This window comes from Delphinapterus leucas, chromosome 2, assembly GCF_059928025.1.
Source record: "Delphinapterus leucas isolate spDelLeu-1000000601 "Yukka" chromosome 2, BTC_Dleu_Yukka2, whole genome shotgun sequence".
Taxonomy (NCBI): domain Eukaryota; kingdom Metazoa; phylum Chordata; class Mammalia; order Artiodactyla; family Monodontidae; genus Delphinapterus; species Delphinapterus leucas.
The window spans coordinates 47,331,483-47,355,233 of NC_143130.1; the positions used below are offsets into that span (position 1 = coordinate 47,331,483).

General features: G+C 48.8%; 1 protein-coding gene across 4 annotated transcripts in view; it reads right to left on the reverse strand.

The window, feature by feature from the left end:
• Positions 1 to 23,097, reverse strand: part of RGMA (repulsive guidance molecule BMP co-receptor a) — a 44,342-nt gene extending 21,245 nt beyond the window's left edge. Inside the window, exons 1-3 of one of the 4 annotated variants that reach the window (XM_089906862.1) lie at positions 22,775 to 23,097; positions 3,952 to 4,067; positions 2,726 to 2,778 (exon numbers count right to left, since the gene is read on the reverse strand). In XM_089906862.1, the coding sequence (XP_089762988.1) occupies positions 2,726 to 2,778; positions 3,952 to 4,037 (139 nt within the window). In that variant the 5' untranslated portion in view covers positions 4,038 to 4,067; positions 22,775 to 23,097. Of the gene's footprint in view, positions 1 to 2,725; positions 2,779 to 3,951; positions 11,327 to 22,774 lie in introns of those variants that run through there. The other 3 variants (XM_022598847.2, XM_089906861.1, XM_022598849.2) reach the window with 3 other exon arrangements.
• Between the last annotated feature and the right edge of the window lie 654 nt (positions 23,098 to 23,751).

The following is a 23,751-nucleotide window of genomic DNA, read 5'->3' on the forward strand; positions in this document are numbered from 1 at the left end:
TGCACCCGAGAGGGAAATTTTAGCAGGAACCATATGACCTCCAACATGTAAAGTGGTCCCCACGCGATCCTCTCACCTCCACAGAGACCCGGGATCCCAGTTCCCCATCTCATGGAGCAACCTTATCTGAGCCCATGGATCACCTCTCCCCAGTTCTCCTTTGGGCACTGGGGTGACTGCTAGCAATTCCTCCAGCCTTGCAGAGGTTTCCCTTCTTAAACCAGAAGACCATAGATCCTCTCCTTACTCTCCAACTCATCCTCAGGGCCAAAGGGACCAACCATCTGCAGGATTTTACATCCCGCCCTCCCTGGGAGCCAGGGCTCTGCCCTGCAGGCCCCTTGGGGTGGCACACACCAGCCTACTGGCTGACGCTGCTGCCATCCGGCTCTTGCAATGGGACTCATTTCAGTCTTTCCCTCTGGGACACAAAGTCCTACTGGAAGGACAATAACATAGTAAGTAGGTTGACTTGCTTGTACATCTTTGAATAGCAGCTCCGAGATAAATATTCTCATCTCTACAATGACACAGATGTACTTGGATACTGCAGAGGACTTGGATCTCTGCAAGCCTTAGTTTCCCCACTGAGGACTAATCTTTCTAAAACAGCTGTGGTTTAAAGGAAGGGGAAAGAGGAAAAAAGAAAGGCCCAGGGCAATAATTTTTAGAACAGTGGTCCTCACACTTGAGGTGCATCAGAACCCTCTGGAAGGCCTGTTACAGTACAGACTGTACATCCCACCCCCAGAACATCAGCTTCAGTAGGTTTCTAACAAGTTCCTGGGGTGGGGGGGAGGGAGGCGGTTGATGCTGCTGGCCCAAGGACCACATTTTGAGAACCACCAAGCTGGAGTATAGCATCCATATGTAGCCAATGGGAAGCATGCCAGCATGTCTACAACATGTGACTTTGACGGGTTCCTCTTAGAAATCTGTTTTATTAAGCCAGGGTGGTTTCAAACTTTAAAGAAGTATCTATTAATTGTGTTTTGAAGCAGACGCTATTAAAGACTCTCCTAAGAAGCCTTTCTTGGCCTCCTGGACCTCCCCCTCCCAGCTGGACCACAGCAGTGGCCACTCTGTCCATCTGCTGAAGGCACAGCATGGTCCATGCAGACACCCTGATAGCCCAAGGGACACCGAAGGGCCCCGTCCTTCCACCAGGACTGAAGGCGGACGCCAACCTTGCTCAGATGAGGGCCCCGAATGCTGTCCCTGTGTCAGGACCACAGGAGGTGTGCCACGCACGCTGAGTACATGTAAACACTCTCAAAAGACACAAACCCTCTCAGTCTAGCAGAGGTTAAGGCATCTTTCTCCACATAACTATGTCCAATTTAATTTGCACTCCTATGGGTTTACTCCTGGAAGCCATTCAAGTCGACTAGCACTGAACAAGCCTATGCTTTCACGAGGCTGCTCCAGCCAGATTCCACCTGTCTTTAGAGGGAGGGGCTGGCACACAGGGCCCCTGACTGTCTCCAGTGCTTTCTTTTTTTTTTTTCCTCTAACACCCACCCAGCTGCCCACCAGACCTGCAGGTTCTCTGACTCGATCCCCAAGCAGCCCCTCTGGCGACAGTCCACCTCTTTGTGGTGGAAATGACCCATTTCATCTCTTAAGAAACCGTCTTCTTGACCCAGGTTTCTGGAGCACACACGTTTCCAGAGCCCCCAGTGTATTATTTCATGCGGGCACACTGGAAGCTCAGTTTTCAGCAAGGTGGGCAATTTTAACTAAATGCGGCTGTCAAGGCCTCAAATTAGAAGAAACATTAGCCAGTTGGCATGACAGTGCAACAGCTATCTGCTCTATCTGCCAGGTTTTAGTTACCAGCCTTGAAGCCAAAAAGAAATGGGCTTCTTGGAAACAAGTGATGGAATTCGGGTTATGAATTCTATAACCCACCAGCTTTCCTCAGACTATGGGGGAGACTTTTAAAATAAAGTTTTTAAGATGGAGAAATGAAAACAGCAAAACTCCACCACCCAGCCCTGACAGCTCCCTCCTACCTCTGAGTACTTCCTGCCAGCCCTTCCCTTCCTCTCCCTCCAGCCCAAGAAGTTAACAAGTGCTGCCGCTTTAAGAGCGGGAAGGTGTTGTTTTAAGGGCTTCTAAGCCCCCCTTCTCAATTTCAGCTCCAAGCTGAGATCACATCCCCCATGGCAGCTAAGGGACAAAAGCCATTTATCAACCCATCTGATAAAACTTCCAATGGGCTGGATCTTTATCTGGACCAAACCGAGATGCACACACAGTACAAACTTCTGCATCTCTAAAAGGGGGATTTCTTTTTTTAAGAAGAGGATCATTTCAAATTTTAGTTTCTTAGTTCTCCGGAGGGACCCAAATCAGCCTTTCAGCCAGAACCTTCTATAGGTGGGGAAACTGCCTTTAAAAAAAAAAAAAAAAAAAAAAGGGAGGGAGAGTAGGACTCCCTGCTGCTTGACCCTCTACGGAGGTTGTAATATTCTGGGGCGAGGGTGCACGGGGTCTAAAGGCTCTTTAAGGCATTGACACCCCCCATTTTGTCTTTGGCCGGGGCATCCCCAATGGAATCCAGGGCTGCGAGCAGGTTGCGACTCTCCGGGGACGCCCTTGGGGCGCGCGGGGCCGGGTGGGTTTTGGGGGGCCCCGGAGCAGGGCTGGGGCGGGAAAGTAAACGGATTCCTCCTCCCTTACAGCTGCCTTGCATTTCCTCCCACCGGGAGCCCCAACTTACAGCCAGGCCGAGTCCGGACTGCCCAGTTCTGCCAGTTCCTGAAACCCAGTTGGCTGAGGAGCAAAACAAAACAACCCAATCCCGGTCTAACTCAAGTCCTTTCTTGCAGAGCTCGGTAGAGCGCTGCGGCTGCGGATCCGTTCCGCCTGCGGAGCGAAACAGGCTCTCATTTTTGCAAAAAAGACACCCCGGCATCCCGCAGCACAATGGAAACAGCCGGGAAATCTCGCCTTGCATCGGGGACCATTTGACCCGTGACGCTGGGTTTATTTGTATTTTTAGCAAGGGGAAAATGGGTACAAAGGGTTTAACTGGCATTTCGAGGCTGTGAGTAGCATATGGCAAAAATGGAATAAACTTTCTTGAAACATTATAAAGAAAACAGACCCGGGATTTAAGTTTCGTGCCTTCCCCCTCCCCCTCCGAAAGGGGGAAAAAAAAAAAAGTAAAGAAACTGGAGCGTTTGGGAAGGAACAAATGCTTCTCTGTGGAGTTGGTTTCCCTTCCCCCAACAAAAACAAGAGGTCCGGGCTCGGAGGAATTTGAAAGCAGCGATCTGCCAAAAACATTGTGAAAAACTATGGGGGATTCATTGGAAACAGATGGGCTTTTTCAGCTTTAATTCTGAAATTCTCTCCCTTTCTGACACAATAAAAACAAACAGGGGGCGACGCGGAATGTTATCAAACAGGAATAAGGGCCCTTCGAAGCCCAGTCCGTGGGCTTCCCCGCGTGGGCGAGCGCGCGGGGGAGGGACGGGGTCCCGCGGGAGGGGGCGGTCCGGGTCAGGCCTGGGACCTCAGGGGCGCCCCCAGCTCCACCCCTGGGCACCCGGCAGGTTTGCAAACTGCTGGGCGAGGAGCTGGAGAAAGTGCCCCCTGCTCCGAGTCCGTGCCTCCTCTTCTCCCCCTTCTCGGGGGCCCCTAAGGGGCGCATCCCGGTATCCCCTTTTTCTCGGAAGGTGGGAGACGTCCCCGGCGCCTGCGACCTCCCCGCCTGGCTCTTTTTCATTATAGCCTGGGAGGGGTTCCCCCAGGTCCCCACTGCCGCATCCATCGCGCCTTCGGCGGGACGCGGGAGAAACAAAGACGCGTGGAAATGGGAGGCGGGGGGCCGGCGAACTTGAGCTCCGACTCGCCGACCTGTGGCCCGGCGCTGCGAGGAGACCCGGGGAACGGGCCCCGCGCGCCCGGCCGGCTGTCCCCGGGCTGGGGGCAGTGCCTTACCTGCGGGGAAGCTGCAGAGAAGGAAGGCGAAGGTCGGCCAGAATCCCAGGGCTGAAGGTCCTGCCCCTCTCCCCATACCCATCCATCCAGCTCGGCCTGTTACCACTAGCCTCTCCCTGGAAGAAGAGTTCAGAAGAAAAGAAGAAAATAAATCACGCTGCGGAGAAAGGGCAGCCTCGCTCCGCCGGCGGGAGCAGCGAGCCGGGAGGCTCGGTCCATCTCGGCCGCGGGCGCCCGGCGCGCCCCCCCTCCCCGCGCGCCCCTCCCTCGCCATCCATCACCCAGTTCGCCTCCAATGTCGGCGCGGCCCCGCTGCCCCAGCCGCCTCGCGTTCCGCCCCCTCGCGCTCGGGTTTCAGCGCGGCCCGCTGGGGGCTGGGGGAGAAGAGCTGGGCGGGGACCGAGGCGGCCGGGCTGCGGTGCAGGCCGCGGGGACCTGGGGAACCCAGGGCTGGAGGACGGTGGGCGCGCCCCGGCTCCCCGAGCCCCGCGGCTTTCCACGCAGAAAAGGCCCAAATGCCCCGGGACAGCCAAGGCCGGCAAAGAGCAAGGACGGCCGCGCCCCCTTCCCCCATCTTCCCTATACGTATCCAACCAAGTAGAAACTGAGCTTGGAGAAAAACCCCAGGATCCCTTTACAACTAGACTGCTGTTCCGAAGACGCCACCGACACCCCGACTCATTGCTCTCACTCAGATGTGTCTCCAGTGCAGGAGGCTGAAAAATCCGCTTCCGAGTTGTCCGGGGTTGGGCGGGACGGCCCAATGGATGTCGACCACTAAAGCACCTCGAGGCTCCCTCCCTACCTCCCCCCCCCCTTGGCCCCGGGCCACCCACCCCGCCTGGGTTCGGCCACCTCCTTCATCCCCTCCAGGCACCTCGCTGCTGCCCCAGGACTCGTACTGGCCGCGCTCCAGAGTCGGGGGCCTGCGAGCCTGACGGAGGCGGCAGTGCAGCTGCCACCCCAGGAGGTGTGGATGCAGCGGGCCCCGCGGTGCGCAGGGCCTGGACGCTGGGCGCTGCCAGGGCAAGGCCACCAAGGCCGCTCTTGGGAGAGCATCAGGGTGGTGACTTCCTTTAACTTGGTCACTTATTTTTCCAGGAGCAAAATGTCTCCTCCCCAAGATTCCCTAGGCCCCGCAGCTCTCCTGCCGCTGTTGGGATATTTAAGACTGGTCACTTCCCCTGAGAAGCATCTTTTGGATGGAACACAAATACGCCAGAGCAAGTGTTTTTAGTCAAACCAATTGCTCCTTTGGCCCCCCTCACCTCACTTCCAAGCCAACTCATCTGGTTCTTTGGAAAAAATTCTGAGTTTTTATCCAATTTAGATGTTTCTTTTAAGCACTATGGCAGTCCTCACTTGCTGAAGGCCACAGAGGCCGCAGGGCTGCGTCTGCATTTAGGACTCTGCCTGCTGGGAGGGGAGTGAAGCTCTGAAGGAGAAAGCTTTGGGCTAGGGGAAGAGGACCCTAGGTCTGTAGATGGAACCCAAAGCAGTAATACTTCTGAATCTGGCTTCTACAAAACAAGTACGAAAGGGGACTAATGCCTCAAGCACCGTACCATGGGGCAAAAACAAGCTGTTGTTTCCTTAGGGCAAAATGCTGTGATGGCTACTGCTGGCTTTACAGTTTGGGGTGCCACCGTATTTCCCTCAAAAATGTGGGTCTCACGGGGCTTCCCTGATGGCGCAGTGGTTGAGAGTCCGCCTGCTGATGCAGGGGACACGGGTTCGTGCCCCGATCCAGGGAGATCCCACATGCCGCGGAGCGGCTGGGCCCGTGAGCCATGGCCGCTGAACCTGCGCGTCCGGAGCCTGTGCTCCGCAATGGGAGAGGCCACAACAGTGAGAGGCCCGCATACAGAAAAGAAAAAAAAAAAATGTGGGTCTCAGTCCAACAGGCTCTGTCTAATTATCATTCCCCCAAACCGGGATTCATTTTAAGCCCCCGTTGGCAAAATGCTACAGGTTTGTCCAGTGAAAGGCCACCACCTCAAAATCCAGATCGCGGTTCACATTCCTCTCAGGCTTGGCCCATCCGGGAGCCAGATCCACCATTTATTCTCTAGAATCACAGGGCAGCCCTGGCACACTGAGGCAGGCACAGAGCCAGACTGCACACACGCACCTTTGAGGTCCACCAGTGAACACCCTTTGCTAGATCCTGCCTTACACAAGTTAGTTCTAAAGCTTCTCGCTAATGAGAGAGAAAGGATCCATTAGTATTCCCAGCAGCCCCGACTGTAAATTCACCACCACCACAGCTGCAGCATCTCTGGGTCGTAGAACGTGGCTTAGGATCCAGCAGAGAGGCTGTGCAGGCTTCAGAAGGCCTGGAAGCAGGCCCTCCCGGTGCTGTCCTTGCCCAAGAGTGTGGACCTTTGGCTGCAGCCTCTACACCTCAGTTTCTTCGTCTGTAAGGGGCAGGCTGATAATACTGTCACCCCAAGACTGCAACTGAATATAAGCATCCCTTGGAGATATTGAGGGTTCCATTCCAGGCTACCGCAATAAAGCAACTAATGCCATAAGCAAGTCCCACACATTTTTTTTGCTTCCCAGTGCATATCAAAGTTATGTTTACATTATACTGTAGTCTGTTAAGTGTGCAATAACATTATGTCTAAAAAACAGTATACATACCTTAATTTAAAAAACTTTATTGCTAAAAAATGCTAACCATCATCTGAGCCTTCAGCGAGCTGGAATCATTTTGCAAGAGTAACATCAAAGATCACTGATCACGTAACAGACAGAACAATAAAGAAAAAGTTTGAAATATTGAGAGAATTACCCAAATGTGACACAGAGACACAAAGTGAGCAAATGCTGTTGGGAAAATGGCATGGATAAACTTACTGGATACAGGGTTGCCACAGGCCTTCAATTAAAAAAAAAAAAAAGCAGTATCTATGAAGCACAATAAAATGAGGTGTGCCTGTACAATCTGGGAGGGGCACTGGGCCATGGGAGCTCCCCAGCCTTCCGGCCAGGGGACTGGCTGTCATTTTGGGAGGAGATCCAATTCCTATGGCATAAGCAAATCATTTGGGAAAGGGACGAAAAGGGCTTCCTTCTCAGAGGAGAAATGTGTGAGGCTGAATTTGGACATCACAGAAGTAGAGATTTGGCTTTTACAGTTTAGACTATGAAGAGAAATCCAGCCACAAATAGAGCAATATGAGGTTGTGTTGACCTTGAAGAATCTGTCTATACCGGCCAAACCAACCAGCTTATTGACAACTCCCCAAATCTTTGCAAAAATAAGAATTCTTAAAATGTTGGGTTTTGGAACTCAGCACTCTATTTGCCATAGAAATTCACTTAAATCAAAGTGTAGTTGACTTCAGGGCTTCCCTGGTGGCGCAGTGGTTGAGAGTCTGCCTGCCGATGCAGGGGACACGGGTTCCAGCCCCGGTCTGGGAAGATCCCACATGCCGTGGAGCGGCTGGGCCCGTGAGCCATGGCCGCTGAGTCTGCGCGTCGGGAGCCTGTGCTCCACAACGGGAGAGGCCACAACAGTGAGAGGCCCGCGTACCGCAAAGTGTAGCTGACTTCAGACTGACAGCTCTCATTATAGAGTCTCACCACTTATGCATTTTCCCCTGGATGCAGCCTGGGCGGAGGGGCAGAGACCTTTTCATGCTCCTGTTCCCTTTCCGCCAGTCCTGGCTGTGGAGGCCCCACCACTGAACCCTCCCCCCCCATCTCTCCCTCTCCATTTTCGGGGGGTGGGGTTGTGTGATGAAGGAGCAGGGAGCTTCTGAAAGGCGAGGTTTACATAAGGTTGAAGCCCTCCCAGGGGCAGCGGTGGGGAAGGAGTCTGGCTTCCCCTGCCTCTGGGTATGAACAGGGTGTTCTCAAATGCAGGGCCTGAGTCATCGGTCAATAAATACATATTTAGGACTAGTACATGCTAGTCCCTGGGGTATAAAGAAATCAATAAGACAACTCCTATCTTTGAACTGCTAGTAGAAACAGATATTAGAGGAAGGTGAGGGGGTAAAACAGAGGTGAGGAGTGAACAACTAACTACCTGGGGAGGGCTTTACCGAAAGGGTGGTGTATCTTGCGAGGTATCTTCAAGGATTCATTTTCACTAAGAATGATAGTAATAATGGCTCATGTTTCAGTGTGCTCTTACATTATGTCAGGTGCTGGCTAAGTGCTTTCCATTTCTAGACACTTTAAGCTAAGGTGGGTTCTATTACTATCCCCATTTTGCAGATGAAGAAACTGAGGCTGAGTGAGTTTAAGTACTCACCCAATTACCAGCTAATAAACGGCAGAGCCAAGCACACCGAAGCCCACCCCTGACGTGCTGTATGTGCCTTTCATTCCAATGGTGCAAGTCCACACTGGGCTTAAAGTCAAGACAGATAACTTAACAATCACTTTCAATAAGGCATAACACAGATGCTGTTGGGGAGGTACAGAACACGGGCGCCAGGGGCCTCCAGCCCAGCCTGGGGTGCAGCGTGGGAAGGGAAGTTTTCCCAGTTGGGAATGTGCCAGGGGAAGGTGGTGGGCAAGGGAGGAGGAGGAGGGCAGGGCTTCCAGGTAGAAGGAACACTGAAGAAACCATATACCAAGGTGTGGCTTGCCTGAGGAGCTGGAAAAGCTTGAGGATGGCTATAGGAGAAAGAGGTGAGGCGGCAGAAAGAGAAAGCAGGAGCCTGGGAAAGCCTGGGAAAGGCCAGCACATGCTCTGCTAGGGTGTGCATTTTTAGCACTTGGGAGCCCCACCCAAAGCTTCACAAAGGAGAGGGGTATATTCTTTTGGGAGATCATCATGGGGGATTTAACAATAATACAAATGCCCAGGCCCCACTCGGAGCAGCTGAATCTGGATCTCGGGAGGTAGAGCCTTGGGTATCAGCAGTTTTAGTCAGCTCTCCTGGGTGACTAATGTGTAGGGACTTGTAGGTTCTAAGTTCCATCACCCTCCATCAACTGTGGGTGCACATAAGACCCAGGATGAGTCAATCAGTTTATCCTCTTGGACTTAAAGTCCAGGCAAGACAGAGAACCTAATAATTGATTTCATTAAAGCAGTGACTGGCACATGACCCAAGATGACCAATCAGAATCTGTCCTGAGACTGTTGCCATGAGGGAGCTCCCAGTTCTGATCTCTGATTCCTCCATAGGATGGGTCTGGGGATAGTAATCTGACAGGAAGGTGAGTATTGATGAGTGTTGTGGGTTGAAGCTGTGTTTGCAGAGTTGGCATACTGTTTATACTAAAATTGCATTGTGTCTGGTGAGCTTTTCAGGGACTGATGGCGATTTTCAGGGCTAACCATCCCCATGCCACTCTTCAGCACATGATTCTCCCTGAAGCTCCTTCTTAGCTCCTCGGAGCTCCACGAGGACCTGCTCCAGCTATGGGAGCCAACAAAGTCCTTGTTTTGCTGAAACTGGTTTGATTTTGGTTCCTCTCACATCTATGCACAGATTCTTGACCAATCAGGAGGAAGCTAAGGTCCAACTGGTCCCAAGAAGTATTTTAGCCATCCTCAGAAGTGCAGGGATGTGTTGTTGATGGCTCTTAATCCATTATCCATTTACTGGCAAAATTCCTTGAGCCTACTCCCATCCCCTCCACTCTCCACCTTTGAAAAAATTTTGCCCTATACCACATTTTGAGGAACTCAGTTGCTTCATTTACAACTCAGAGTGGGACCCAATCCTTCTTTGTAATTTGTCCCTCAAAATCCTCTTTCAAACTTCAAGGGCTACACTGGGTCTGTCCATCTCAGATTTGATGAACCAGAGCTGCTCAATCTCTGCATAACCTTTAAGGTTTTATAGACTTTGATCACATCACCTTTCTGGCTTCATCTTTCCACACTGACGTCCTTAAAGAACAGAGCAGCCCAGCTTCTCAGGAAAGCCTTCCGCCTGGGTGATTACTCACCTTTCTACAGTTTGGAGACATTTTTCTAGGAGAAGGTCATAAAACTGCCAGGTTTGGGTAGAGCCCAGGGAGAAGACTATTTTTGGCTTAGTTTCCAATACCATTTCTGAACGCTTGGTCCTGCACAGTCTTGGGCAAACAAACATTTTGCAAAGACCCCCAAGATCCCTTGGGGGCTATAAACAGACTGGACACAGTCCGTTATTTTTGTAATTTGGGTTGTTTTCCTAAATGTATTAACTGAGGCTTGCCCCTGCAAAAGCTTAATATGTATCTTCTTGCAAACTCATAAACTGGTCCTGCAGTTAATCACCATTTGTTTGCCATCTCTCTGGAGAGCCTGGAACCATTTCATCTGCAGGCCTGGAACCAGTCATTTCTCCAGATGATCTATGGACATTTAAACAAAGTCTGGGAGCACCAGTGATCCTTGGGGATCCCCACTGTTTATAATTCTTCATCTAGAAAAGTACCTGTTTATCCTCTTTTTTTTCCTGTCTCTAAGGACAATTCCGATCCATGGAGATTTCCCTTCATGTTTTGGAGGAATTTACTATTGGAAATGACCTTTGGGGTGGAACTTTGTCAGAAGGAATTTTGAACGTTTAAACATAATTCATCCCTGGGTTTCTCCAGACCTGTTTCTACCTCCTCAAGGAATGCTAATAGATTGGTCCAGTTTCATGTTCTCTTTTCAGAAAGCGTGTTGTGCTTTGGCCAGTTAATTAGGACTTTACAAAATGCTTGCTGATACTACTTTTTTAGTATCTATTCCACAAAGTGGTTATTAAAAGTGACCCTTCCTGGATAGGTGGGCTTCCTTTGTGGGCAGGGGGCCCAGCATGTACGCCCTTGGGTGCAGGTCAGGTGTGGAAGGAAAGTTGCATATTTTGGCCACAAGGGTATGACTGCCATTTTTAATTGCCATTGCTCCCTTCTCTCCAGACGTTCCTGGGGTAGAGGGCCACAGGCTGTCCTTGACCTATTTGTTTCCATGACAATTTAGGAATCTCCCTGCTTCTCTTCTTCCAAAGCATTTTTGGGTCTCACTGTCCTTACTCTGGCATCAAGGAACCTCTTTACTGTTGATTTCGGAAAGCCGTCCAATGTGTTCCCACTTTGGCTTATCTTGGTTTTGTTTGTTTGCCGTAGGTTTGCTTTCTCTGTATGTGCACACTACTTCCTTGGCTTATGAGCTCTGTCCCTCACCCTGAGGGACGCTTATTCTTAGTAATTAAAACATACAGATTTTATTCCGATATTTTAATGGTTTTTTGAAACACACATTTCCCTGACATTCCAACAGCTCTCTTCAGAAACTGAAGAAATATGTCACTTTCTCTTTGAACTCTCTCAATGGATTTAAAACATTAGCAGATTTTATTTGCTCTTGGACATGTCTTTTATTGTCTGTGATCAGGTTACTGAGATCCACCCCCCACCGACCCCCCCGCCCCACTCGCACATGCAAGGCAGATTCTTTTAATTTATTTGTTTTTCTGTTTCATTCATTCAACAAGCATTCACTGAGTATTAGGCTCTGAGTGGGTTTTGGGAGTTTTCAGATAAGCAGCAGACAGTTCGCCCCCCAACCCCAGGAAGCCCAGGGGCGCAGGCAGATGTGGAGACAAATAATTCTAGTTCTGAGGACTCTGAGAGGGGTGATTGTGTGGTGTCTCAGGAGCCCCACGTTTATTCCCCATCCCTGTTGCCTCAAATTAACTTGGGACTTTACCAGGCTGAAGAATCTTTTAGAATGGGGGGTCTTTGTCAGTAGCTTCTTTAACGAACTGGACCACTGACTGCAAAGCAAGACTTCATTAGTACCAGATCTGGTGACAACTGCGTCACCATTGGCCTCATACTGTCTGGTACACATCTGTCAAAATTCCACCTTGTGGACAAATCACATCAGACTGCTCCGTGGGGTAGCAACATCCCTGCTCAGGAGCCCACTTTGGAGGACCAGGTTGGCATGGGACATCAGCATGGAGTGTCCACCTCAGAAGCTTCCAGAAGCACACCCCTGCTTGGTAGGCATGGGCATATTCATGATGCTGGAAAGATATAAAAGGGATTTTTTTAAAAAAGAAAATGCTAGGAGAACAAATTTTCTGGACTTTCCGTTTCCTTCAATCTAACATCAAATTTATTTCAAGAAAAAAAATTTATTTCAAGAAATTGAAACAGTAATATACACACATGTTCAAAAACCAATTTCCTGTTAAATGAAATCAGGGGACTATCCCTGGAGGCCATAACTATCAACAGTTTAAGGTACATCTTTCTAGATATTTCCATATGCACATAAGCACACATAAAAATCAACCAGTCAATCAACCTATTTATCTATGTAGCTAGCTATCATTTTACCAAAAAGTATTAGCAAGCCCTCAACTGCTCCCTCCCCAGTGGGTATTTCCTTTTTTATTCTGACTCTCAGTGAAACAGCCCTATGAGTCCCTCCGTTATGTCAGGAGCTGAGGACTCCAAGAAGAACTGAGTTCCCCAGCCAAAGGGGATGTACGTATGTAGAGGTAGACTTAAATATAAAACAGTCCCTGTGAAAAAAGAAGCAGACTCAAAGGTACAGAGAACTAGGGGTCACCAGTGAGGAGAGGGAAGGGTGGAGAGGAAATATAGGGGTAGGGGATTAAGAAGTGCAAACTATTAAGTATAAAATAAGCTACAAGGATATACTGTACAAGGGGGATATAGTCAATATTTTGTAATAACAATAAATGGAGTATAACTTGTAAAAATTATGAATCCCTATATTGTACACCTGTAACATATAATATCATACATCAACTATACTTCACTTAAAAAATAATAAATAAATAAAAATAAATAAATAAAATAAAATAGTCCATATGAGGAATGCCAAATGCCTTTTAAAACTACATCCTCTTCTCTTCCTGGACTTCAATTCTCGTTCGAAAACACGTCTTCTCTCTTCTCTCATCCATAAGTCAGACAGCCCTCATTTACCCCAACTTACACTGCAGAAGGCAAGTAACCTGCCTGAGGCGACCCAGCTGGCTTGGTGGCAGAGTGGGGTTTGGGCAGGTCTGGGTGACCCCCAGCTGTCACACCGCCTCTGATGAGCTCACTAACTCCTTCCCAGGCACGGAGATGTTTGGTCTTCTCTCTGCCTCCACTGACCCTCGTGCTTCTCTGCACTCATCCTCTTACTCAGAACAGAAGGAAGGACTCCCTTTGAGGTCCCCCAGCCTCAGCCCAGACTGGGTTGGAGCCCTCCTGATGACATGCTAACAGTTTCTCAGGTCACATTTCCATAATTTAAGCCCCTCCTTCCGTCCTTCGCACCTCTCCTTCTTGACCTCTGAGATTCTCAGTAAGCTCCTGGGGCAGCCTCATTTATACTTTTGATACCTCTCCCCTTCCTTGCTAACTGGGATTATAAGCTAGTACATATCTGGAGTTTCATGTATGAAAGTCTTCCTCACTTTCCTCTTGAGCTCTTGTCTGCGACTCCAGTGCACACCTACTAGCTGGTCTACAGTTGCAAATTCTTCTGCCTACAAAGCCCAGTACGAAAGTGATAGTATTTGTGAATTGCTTCATTGTCGGTGTTGAGATTGAGAGTTTTTAGACACTGCAGTGGATGTGGGGAAAGAGAGAGACCTGGGATTTGGAGCAGTTCTAACTCTAGCTGTGTGGTCCCTGTCCTTTCCTACCTTTGGAACTGCAGCCTCTCAATCTGCAGAATCGTGGCCTGGCTGCCCACCACATCCCACCGCCCCCCGCCCCCCCGGGGCGGAGGGCGGTCTCCCAGCTTCACCGTCTGGTATCTCTAGGAATTCAGTGAACTAGTGTTGGCTTTGTAACTAACTGGCCTTGCCCATACCTGACTCTGGGGCCTCATCTGGAACATTTCTGGGTTCTCCCAAGTGAAATGTTGCTGAGCAAGTAGGAAATGTTATTTGAAAAGTGACACTTCTATGTTTTAGTGTCAGCATGAAATTCTTCAGCAGTCATACCCAGCAATACTACTGTATACCTGAAACCACACCTTGTAAACATTTAGTAACCTCTTGTTTTAAAGCAACTTCTGGGTACCCATACTGAGATGCACCAGGTTCCTGTAAGGGAGGACAGACCACCCAGTGTCTACTTCTCCCCATTCCAGTAAGTTCTTGGGAGAAGAACCAACTTGGACCCATTTATCCACCAAATGGCAACTATTTGAATTGATCAGCGAGTCTGCGTCTCTCTCCCAACCAGCAGAAGGCCGCAGTATTTGGATTAATGAACAAGTCGGTGCCGAGCACAAATACCACAGACATTTAGCAATAGGAACAGAAGACCAAGTTATTCATCAAATTCAAAATTGTTTAGAATGGCTAATGCAAAGCTGAAATAAAGAAGATCCCCAGCTGATGGGCGGTGGGGAAGGGTGCCAATCGAGAAAGAACAAATGTGTTGCTTATGTGACATTATCCTCTACCACGATGGTATTCTTTTTTTCAATTTGTTGGAGGCTGAGGGAATGTCTGCACTTTTACATTACAGAGGCAATATGGCATGCTGGCCAAGAACATGCAGTCTGAACAGACTGTCTAAACCTCAGTTATCTCTTCTGAAAAATGGGGATATACTCTGGCTCCCTCAGAGGATTATTGTGAGGATTAAATGAGTTAACACAGTAATAGAAAATTTAGAGCAGATGCCTGGCATAGAATAAGTGTTGATAAGTAGTTGCCAATGTTAGTTTTATATCATGGATAAGAACCATTGTTTTGATTGTAACAAAGTATCTACTATGTACCTGATTCTGCTACAGCCTTTGTATGCGTGGGGACGGTGGGGAAATCTGTAGCGTTCCCCAAGGACTTTTATTTAATTTTTTAAATTAAAAAAAATTAAAAAAATATTAATACGATTTTTAAAGGTTACACTCCATTTACAATTATTACAAAATATTGGCTATATTCCCCATGTTGTACAATACATCCTTGTAGCCTATCTTACACCCGATAGTTTGTATCTCCCACTTCACCAGCTCTGTATTGCCAGCCCCTCCCCACTGGTAACCACAGGTTTGTTCTCTATACCTGTGAGTCTGCTTCTTTTTATTTTGTTATATTCACTAGTTTGTTGTATTTTTTAAAATTCCACATATAAGTGATATCATACAGTATTTGTCTTTCTCTGTCTGACGTATTTCACTTAGCACAATGCCCTCCAACTCCATCCATGTTGCTGTAAATGACAAAATTCCATTCTTTGTTTATGGCTGACTAATATTCCATTGTGTGTATGTATATGTCAGTGTGTGTGTGTGTGTATATATATCTATATATTTATATCTAATCTATCTATCTATCTATCTATATGACATGTCTTCTCTATGCATTCATCTGTTGATGGACACTTAGGTTGCTTCCACATCTTGGCAATTTTAAGTAGCGCTGCTATGAATACTGGGGTGCACGTATCTTTTCGAATTAGTGCCCAAGGACTTTTAGATAACCTTGACTTCTGGATGGGTTCTAAGTGCATGATCAGTTATATTCAAGTTTTGTTGATCAACCACTATAAGACAAAGTCTCCCACGTAACTGTAGGGTGGTCTCAACTGTGGGATGGGCACAGCTGTCTCCAATTCAAAATGAGGAGACTGAGACTCAGGGAGATTATGTGACTTGTCCAAGGTCACCAAGAATATGAATGGCAGAGAGAGGCTCAAAACCAGGCCTTGTGATGCCAAGTCCAATGTATTTCCCACCAAATCACAGCTACTTCTCATCTTCACCGGGGTTTACTTTTTCCTGTTATGCTCCATATGTATAATGATGGGTCATTCATTAGAGATGTGAGCATGTTTAGAGATACACTGTTTTCCATAAACAAACAAGAATATTAAAATGTTTTAAGGAAAGAACCATCTCCCCTACCCCCCTAAAAACTTATGAAGTTGAAATACTTATAGAATTCTTCGTCTTTCTTTTGGATGTTAAATGGTATCTTTAGGTCAAGGTTTCATAGAGTGCTTACCTGACTTAATAGCCTCTGAGCAACAGGTAAATATAACACAACAAGACGTTTAGGTAAATCTATCTACAGTATCAATTCACCGCAGTCCGTTCAGACCTCAAGCTATTCAGAGCATGTCTTAATTAAATTCAAAGCCAGATGGGCTTCCACCCCTAGAGATTGGTCATTGACCCAGAAAGGGAGGACTTGGGTGCCATCTTGGTTTGGGTGCCATTTTCGCTTGGGTTTGCTTTGCCCTCACTGACCCTTGGCCCAGGTGTGTGTATGTAGGGAGCACTATGCTCCCTAGCAATGAACCCCTGAAGTCAGTAGACTCTGCCAATAGCATCCATTTGCTCATGAAGAAATCAGATGCTTGGAGTTTAGGGATCTCCTTTCTCAAAATGCTCTTAAAAGCAGAGAAAAAAAAAGCAATGTAAAACCCTCACAGCATTGAAGAGGGTGGCATCTAGCTTTTCCTTACCATATGATCTTGAGATACCCAAGGATACAAAACCAAGTATGCCTCAGGATAGTAAGGGAAGCACTTTGAAATCAGTATTCCGAAATTTGAATTTCAAACTATTTTAGCTGCACTGACTGATGTAAAACAACACAAATTAAACTCTCACGAATCCCTTGCTCTGGGGCAGAATGACCTACCAACCTTAGGAGTGAGGGGTTATTAGCAGGTCTGGACCTGTGAGGGGAAGCCCTCATGAGCCTCGTCATGTCTACAGGTGAGTCTGCGCTCAAAGCTCTCTCTCTCTCTCTATTTTTTATTTTGGCCATACCATACAGCTTGCGGGATCTCAGTTCCCCGACCAGGGACTGAACCCAGACCATGGCAGTGAAAGTCCCGAATCCTAACCACAAGACCACCAAGGAACACCCATAAGCTCTACACTTCTTTTTGCTTGCATAAATGGAAGCCCATCTGAGAAAGTGCAATTGTATTAAAAATCTATTTATTATTTATATTCTACCTCTTTCCATGAAGGATATTAAATTAAATGAAAGTTATATACCAAAACTTCCAAACAAACATTAATTCTTATTCTTTCCAATTAATTCTTATCCTTTTCAAGGTACCAATTGTTTTGAAGAAAGCTGGTAGTTTTTACGATTCTGTGAATGAAATATGCATTTTCACGTGCTCTTCTGTTATGAATCTGTCACATTCACACTTGTCAAGTGGAGCACAAGGTGCTGGATGGTGAGCCAGGGTTCAACTACAGACCATGAGAGAAACTGAAATAGGGAAGTTCATTACTCACAGGTCCTGGAGGAAGTACCTGGTGCACTTCTAGGGGCCACATGGGGAAGTCAAGGCCCAGTGCAAACAGAAAACAGGACCTGGGGCACATGTCTTTTTGTGTGTGTGTGGTACGCGGGCCTCTCACTGTTGTGGCCTCTCCCGTTGCGGAGCACAGGCTCCGGACGTGCAGGCTCAGCGGCCATGGCTCACAGGCCCAGCCGCTCCGCGGCATGTGGGATCCTCCCGGACCGGGGCATGAACCCGCGTCCCCTGCATCGGCAGGCGGACTCTCAACCACTGCGCCACCAGGGAAGCCCTGTGGCACATGTCTTGATTAGGGTCTGTGGGCAGAGTGCTTTGGGGTTCCTGAGCTAAGGCCAGATAGGTCAATTCAAACCAAAAGAGTGAGCTTTCGGTGAGCCTGATGGAGATCTTAGCTGACGGGTGCACAAGGGGTAGGCCCTGGGGAGGAGGGGAGACTGTGGGTCACGAGGGCTGGCTGCTACCTAGCGCATGCACTTGTATGAGGGGGCTGGTGTCAATTTAAGGTCCTCACAGGCCACTTGGCCAAACAAAATGGATGCAGAGGCAGCAATACCCTGGGGTAGCTTAGCTGCACCCTCAGCCAAGCAGTCCAAGGGACTTGTTCCTGTAAGAATCATCTATTCTATTTTATTCTATTCTATTCTGGGGCCGAAAATGCACACTGGCAGCAAATTTCCAAGTCACTGCGATGGCCCAGCAGATGTTTCCTGAGCTAGCCTCTTTGACAGCCAGGTAAATGCATTCCTGCAAGGGGCAACCAGGAAGATGTGGTAGTCTCACAAGTGGATTGGACTTTGATGAAGAGGATAAAACGGTGAAAGCACCTTGAACAACTAGATACCATGGATTTTAAATAGCGAACCTGGAGGAAAATACACACTGTGGTCCAGATCAATTGGGAAACGTATTAAGAAGTCTGTCAGGAGACTGAATTCTCAGGTGGAGTGTTCACATTATAACCGACAAGGCTTATACCATGATGGATGTTTAGGAAGCCATCATGGGTCAGTCTTTGTGGGTTCCTATGTTTCCACCTGGTCTCGTTTAAAGAGGCCATCAAGGAGAAAACTCCTAAAGAGGACGAAAAATTGTTTGCATCCCCCTTCAAGAAGAATAAGCGTGCTAAGGAGAAGTAATGGGAGATTTCTCAAAAAACGAAAAATACAACTACCATATGACCCAGCAATTCCACTCCTGGGCATATACTTGAAAAAAAAACAGAAACACTGATTCTAAAAGATATGTGCATCCCCATGTTCATAGCAGCATTATTTACAATTTACAACTGCCAAGATATGGAAGCAACCACAGATGTGATATATATACATGCTGGAATACTACTCAGTCATAAAAAAGAATGGAATTTTGCCATTTGCAGCAACATCGATGGACTTGGAGGGCATTGTGCTAAGTGAAACAAGTCAGACAGCAAAGAACAAATACTGTATGCTATCACCTATATGTGGAATCTAAAAAACACAACAAACCAGTGAATATAACAAAAAAGAAGTAGACTCCCAGATACAGAGAACAAACTAGTGGTTACCAGAGGGGAGAGGGAAGTGGGGAGGGGCAATACAGGCATAAGGGATTAAGACATGTCAACTATTATGTATAAAATAAGCTACAAGGATATATTGTACAACATGGGGAATATAGCCAATATTTTATAGTAACTATAAATGGAGTAAAACCTTTAAAAATTGTGAATCACTATATTGTACACCTGTAACTTATATAATGTGGTATATCAACTACGCTTCAATAAAGAAAAGAATAAGTAATGGTACCGAGCCTCTTGCTGAGGACTGAGGGAGAATATCTCTGCTCACAAGGGCAGATATAGAGTGGGTATCATCAGGAACCAGGACACATCGTTGTTGTCAGCCAGGGCAAGCTGCTGCAGAGACCTTGAGCTCGGAGCATCTCCAAAGACAAAAAAATAAAACAGAAGTGGAAACCACATCGGATGGTAACTACTAAATGATACCCTAGTGAGATATCAATCAACAAGTTTTAGGGCACTGGTACTCATACCCACTCATCTCTGTTATGCCCTGTGGAGGACACAGAATCTGTAAGAATTGGTCTTGTTTTACCAGATTGTTGACAGAATCTTTTGTTTTCAAGTTTCTGCCAGATTTTCAGACTCTGGCAAATCCAGGGTCCTGATTCCTGAAAGTTCTCCATCTTGGAATGTTGCTTTAAACAAACAGTTGAAAAATGAGAAGTAAACTCAACCGGCAATCTTGTCATTATTTTCCACAAAACCAGTGCCTGCTACACTTTAATTTTTTACAGTAGTAATCTGGATATAATAATTTTATAAGGTACATAATGCGTATTTATGTTTGTCAAGTAGCAGTGACTTTAAATCTTTCAAATGGGGCTATAAAAGGTACTTGCATTTAGCATTTTTTCTGATTTCTGCCCAAATCTCAAAATTTCTTCTTCCTCTTGCCCACAGATTATGAAGTTTCACACCTCAGTGGGTATTCTTGCCTCCTGACCCAGAGGCTCTAGTGTGATACAGCATTTTCTACTCATAGGTCAGACCTGGCTAAGAAACTGGCATCGTTTTAAAAGATGTTCATTTGTCACCAAGGAAACTGACTTCTGCCTGACCTTGTCTGCACACTTGGGCAAGACAGTTCTTCATTTTATCCATTGCCCTGTTCATTGCTCTTCAGATCTCTGTTGCTAAGGGAAGAGAAGCTGAAATTGTGGTGTCATTCTGTCAAAATAAGAAAAAGAGAAGCCTGTCATCTGAATGGGGCTGGATACCACAGGTGAGAAAGCCTGGGTCTCCTTCAAGTTAAGTCTATGTTATGTTTGCTGAATGAATAAACAATGAGTGTTGTTTGAAAAGCAAAGCCATTCTCCAGAGAGCCACAGGAACACTGCAGGCACGTAAATGTGGTTTGAACTTACACTTGGGATGTTGTAAGTCAAGTTCTAGAACAGTGATCTTTAAGTAGGAGTGCCTCCTTGTTTCACAGAAATAACAGATTCCAATAAGCCTGAACTTTGTTTATGATCAGTTTCATTTGGGTATATCCTGTCTCTTTTTCTGGATGGCAGGCTTCTGGAGAGATAGGTGAACATATCTCCTATGGCATGCCCTATTTGGGGACCATACTTGGTAAACCAAGTGCTTGAGTTTAATTCATTTGGTAGCAAGCCTGTAGGGAAAAAAGCACTTTAAACTCACAGAACCTTGGCTATTCCTCTGCACCTCTCTGGGCATCAGTTTCCTCTTCTGAGCAGTGGAAGCGCCAGCACCTCTTCCTGCCTGCTTCCTAGAAGCAGCGAGCATCACTGTGAGAGTGACTTGAAAATCTCCCTGTCCCAATGTTAGGAATGCTGACTACCTATTCATTTTATTTTGTGTCTCCTCATCTAAGAATTCCTGTATTGGGCTCCCACAGGGCGGGTGAAGAGCCAAGTCAAGGGTCATATTAACCAGGAGCTTTTCATCCTCCATTCTGTATTATTACACCCACTGGGGATGGAGCGAGTCACGCCTTGGAGAGGCTTGTAAGGAAAGAAAGCAGACAGAGGTTTCTTAGCAAAGGTCAGAGAAGCCCTCTTTGAATAAGATGCCAGGTTACTGCAAGACACTCTTTGTCATAAATCTAGTTATTAAATAAACACCTGCAAACGGCGAGGCAGTTTGAGATAGCGTGGGGAGTAAGCAGATAAGCCACCCACCACTCCATATGTCTATTCAGAGCATAAGCACCTGTCACCTGGGAGGGAAATGACGGGAACAGGGCTATTGAAAAAAGGAGGCTGGGACCTCCCTCACCACCACCACAGCTCAGAGGATCTTAAGGGGGCAAGGGTCCTCCCCACAAGGAGAACACCACACTGCTCTACAAGGAAGCAGACTACACTTCAGAACAGGGAGAGTCCAGCTCAGTGCTAATATCATCTGGCCTGGAAGGTGGCAGCAAAAACCAGGCACCAAGGACAGGGAGCCCCACCCACAGTCTTTGTCGGCTCAGCTTGCTGTCCAGCAAAGTCCACCCCAGTTGCTAACTGGAGATCATGTCCCTCTCATAAAGGAGGCCTGCTTGTCACTAGCTGTGGTAGTGGAACAGCAGGAAGCCTCTTCTTTGTGTAAAAAAAAAATGCCATTTTGGTATATTATACCTTTCCTGTACAGATCTGTACCAGACTCTTTCCCAATTCTCTCCTTCAGCTGCCCTTTAGAGCACAGCCAATCTCTTTTCTAGGGGTTATGGCTCAAGATTCGCCTGAAAAATCACTCATCTGTGATACACGGGAGAAGACCACGGTCCGTGCATAGGTTTTTCCGATTTCTGGGACAGATGCCCAGAGAACAGGCACAGACTCACCGGCAGGCAACATTTTACGTTATGTTCTTGCTAGAGGACCCTCAAGCCAGAAGGAGAAGGTGACGATCTCTTCGAGGTGACAACCTGCCACTCAGTACGAGCTGCAATTCTGGCCCTTGAGCTCGGCGTGCGGAGCTGGGGGCGTCGCTGAGCTCCCGCTCAGCCGGACTGTAAATACACCTAGATATACTCATCCCAGGACCTGCCTGCTGGTTCCTGCCTCCACGCCACGCGCCGGAATCTCCTACTTTGAGAACATCCAACTTCTCGGCCTAAAAGAAACGCGCAGCGTACCATTTCCGCTAGATGGCGCGATTTCCCCTAATCCGATCGCAAGACATCCGATTTATAAAATAAATACAATCCAACGCCTTCCGAAACCACACCACATAATAGCAGCTCGCAGGCTCCCATTAAAAAACTCAATTTGGGGGAACTGATTCTACCTCCGAGCAAATCTTATGCAATTACATTAAGAGGATGCAATCAAGAATTGCATCCGAGCGTCCCCCACATCGGCCCTCCCCCTAAATACACCTGTTCCCCTGCCCCACTCGTTCCCTGGGATGAGCCACGGCTCAGGCCACGCGCGCAGCCGTCGCTGTGCCCGGGCCGCCGGGCCCACCTGTCCACTTAGGAACGTCAGGGCCACTCGGGGATCCTATCCCTTAAACACTCATCCCAATCCCCTCACCTTCCTGCGCACCTGCCCTCCCAGGCGAAGGACCGCTCGAACCCGAGCTCAGACAGTGCGCCGCGTCGACGCCCCCCAGGGCAGGCGCTCCAGCCGCGACTCTGCAGCTGGTTAGGCAGCCGGACGCAGAGCAGGAGGAGAGGGCCGGGCGAGTCGTGCCAATGGGGTTCACGGCTGGACAGCCGGGTGGCACGCTCAGTCCCAGGCTCCGCGGGCCGATTGCAACGGCCGCGCGGGAGAAAGGGAGCTCCCAGCACGCGCACAGTGGTACAGACGTTCGCCGGGTCTGCCCAACCACGCGCGCTGCCGGCTGCCCGGGGAGAGCATTTTAGGAAAAAAGAGCAAATACCAAACCACAAAAACTTTACTGCTGCCAAGAGCTAAAGGGATCGAGGCGCAGCAAAGCTCCAAATCTGGGCAAGATGGGAGCAAGATGAGACGCAGGGTTGCGGAGGACCACAGCGGTGTCGTGCCCCGAGCAAGTGGCGGCGGCGCCTCCGGGATGTCAAGAGCCGGGTCCGTCTCGCTCCCGGCCCGCGCTTACCTTGGCGGCTGCATGAGCCCCTGCAGCCCGCGGGGGGTGGCGCTGGCGGGGCTGCGGGCGAAGAGGGGGTGCCGGGGCGCCGCTCGTCGGCCCCGGGGCAAGGTGGGAGGGGTTCGGCAGGCGATGGTCCCCGCCGCCCGGGCCGGCTCAGCAGCGGCCCGGGGCGCGCCGCCTGCTCCCGGGCTGCATGCCTGCGAGCGCCTGGAGGAGCCGGCCCGTGAGCGAACGGCTAGTGCTTCCCCAGCCTAGCGGCTCGGGCGGCGCAGCCCGCGCTCGGGAGACTACTGCAGAATCGGGCTGTTCGGGCTAGCCCCCTCCCTCGCCCGGCCCCAGCCGGCAGCCGCGGAACGCGGCGTCGAGAGGTTCGTTTGCGCGCGGAGGGGAAGGGGCGGGCCGGCCGCCCGGGGCGCAGGCTGGGGGCGAGGCGGGCGGGGCCGGCGGGGAGGGGGCGGGATAGGAGGTGGGGGTGCGGGCTCGGATTGCCCCGCCCGCCGCGGCAGCACCTTCACGCATCAGCACCAGTGCGGCGGTGGGGTACGCAAGCTGCAAAGTCAAGACTTCCCTAAACGCAGGGTTAGGGGGGCGCGGGCGGCAAGTGCGGCGACCCGCGAGGCGCCTCCAACTTTCCTAATCTCCCGCTGGGATGTCTTGGAGAGTACGTTTCCATCATCAGTTCCATGATGGTCCAAGGGTGGGCGGGCGCGGGGTGTTACTCTGAGGTTTCTGGAATAGACAGTCACATCCACGAGAAACGCTGCTGCTCTCTGCACCTCTGTTGTACTGAGATGTTTGTTTGTTTAAGAATCTTCTTTTAAAAAATGAACATAAATGGATTAAATGTGTAATACGCGAATACGTTCTTGTGTACAGTTTTACAAAGCTCAGGCATATCTAGAGTAAAAAGAAGACCATATCACATGCCCTCCCCATGACTGCGGCTCCCCAGAAGTAACCTCGGGTCAGGGTGCGCTCCGCTG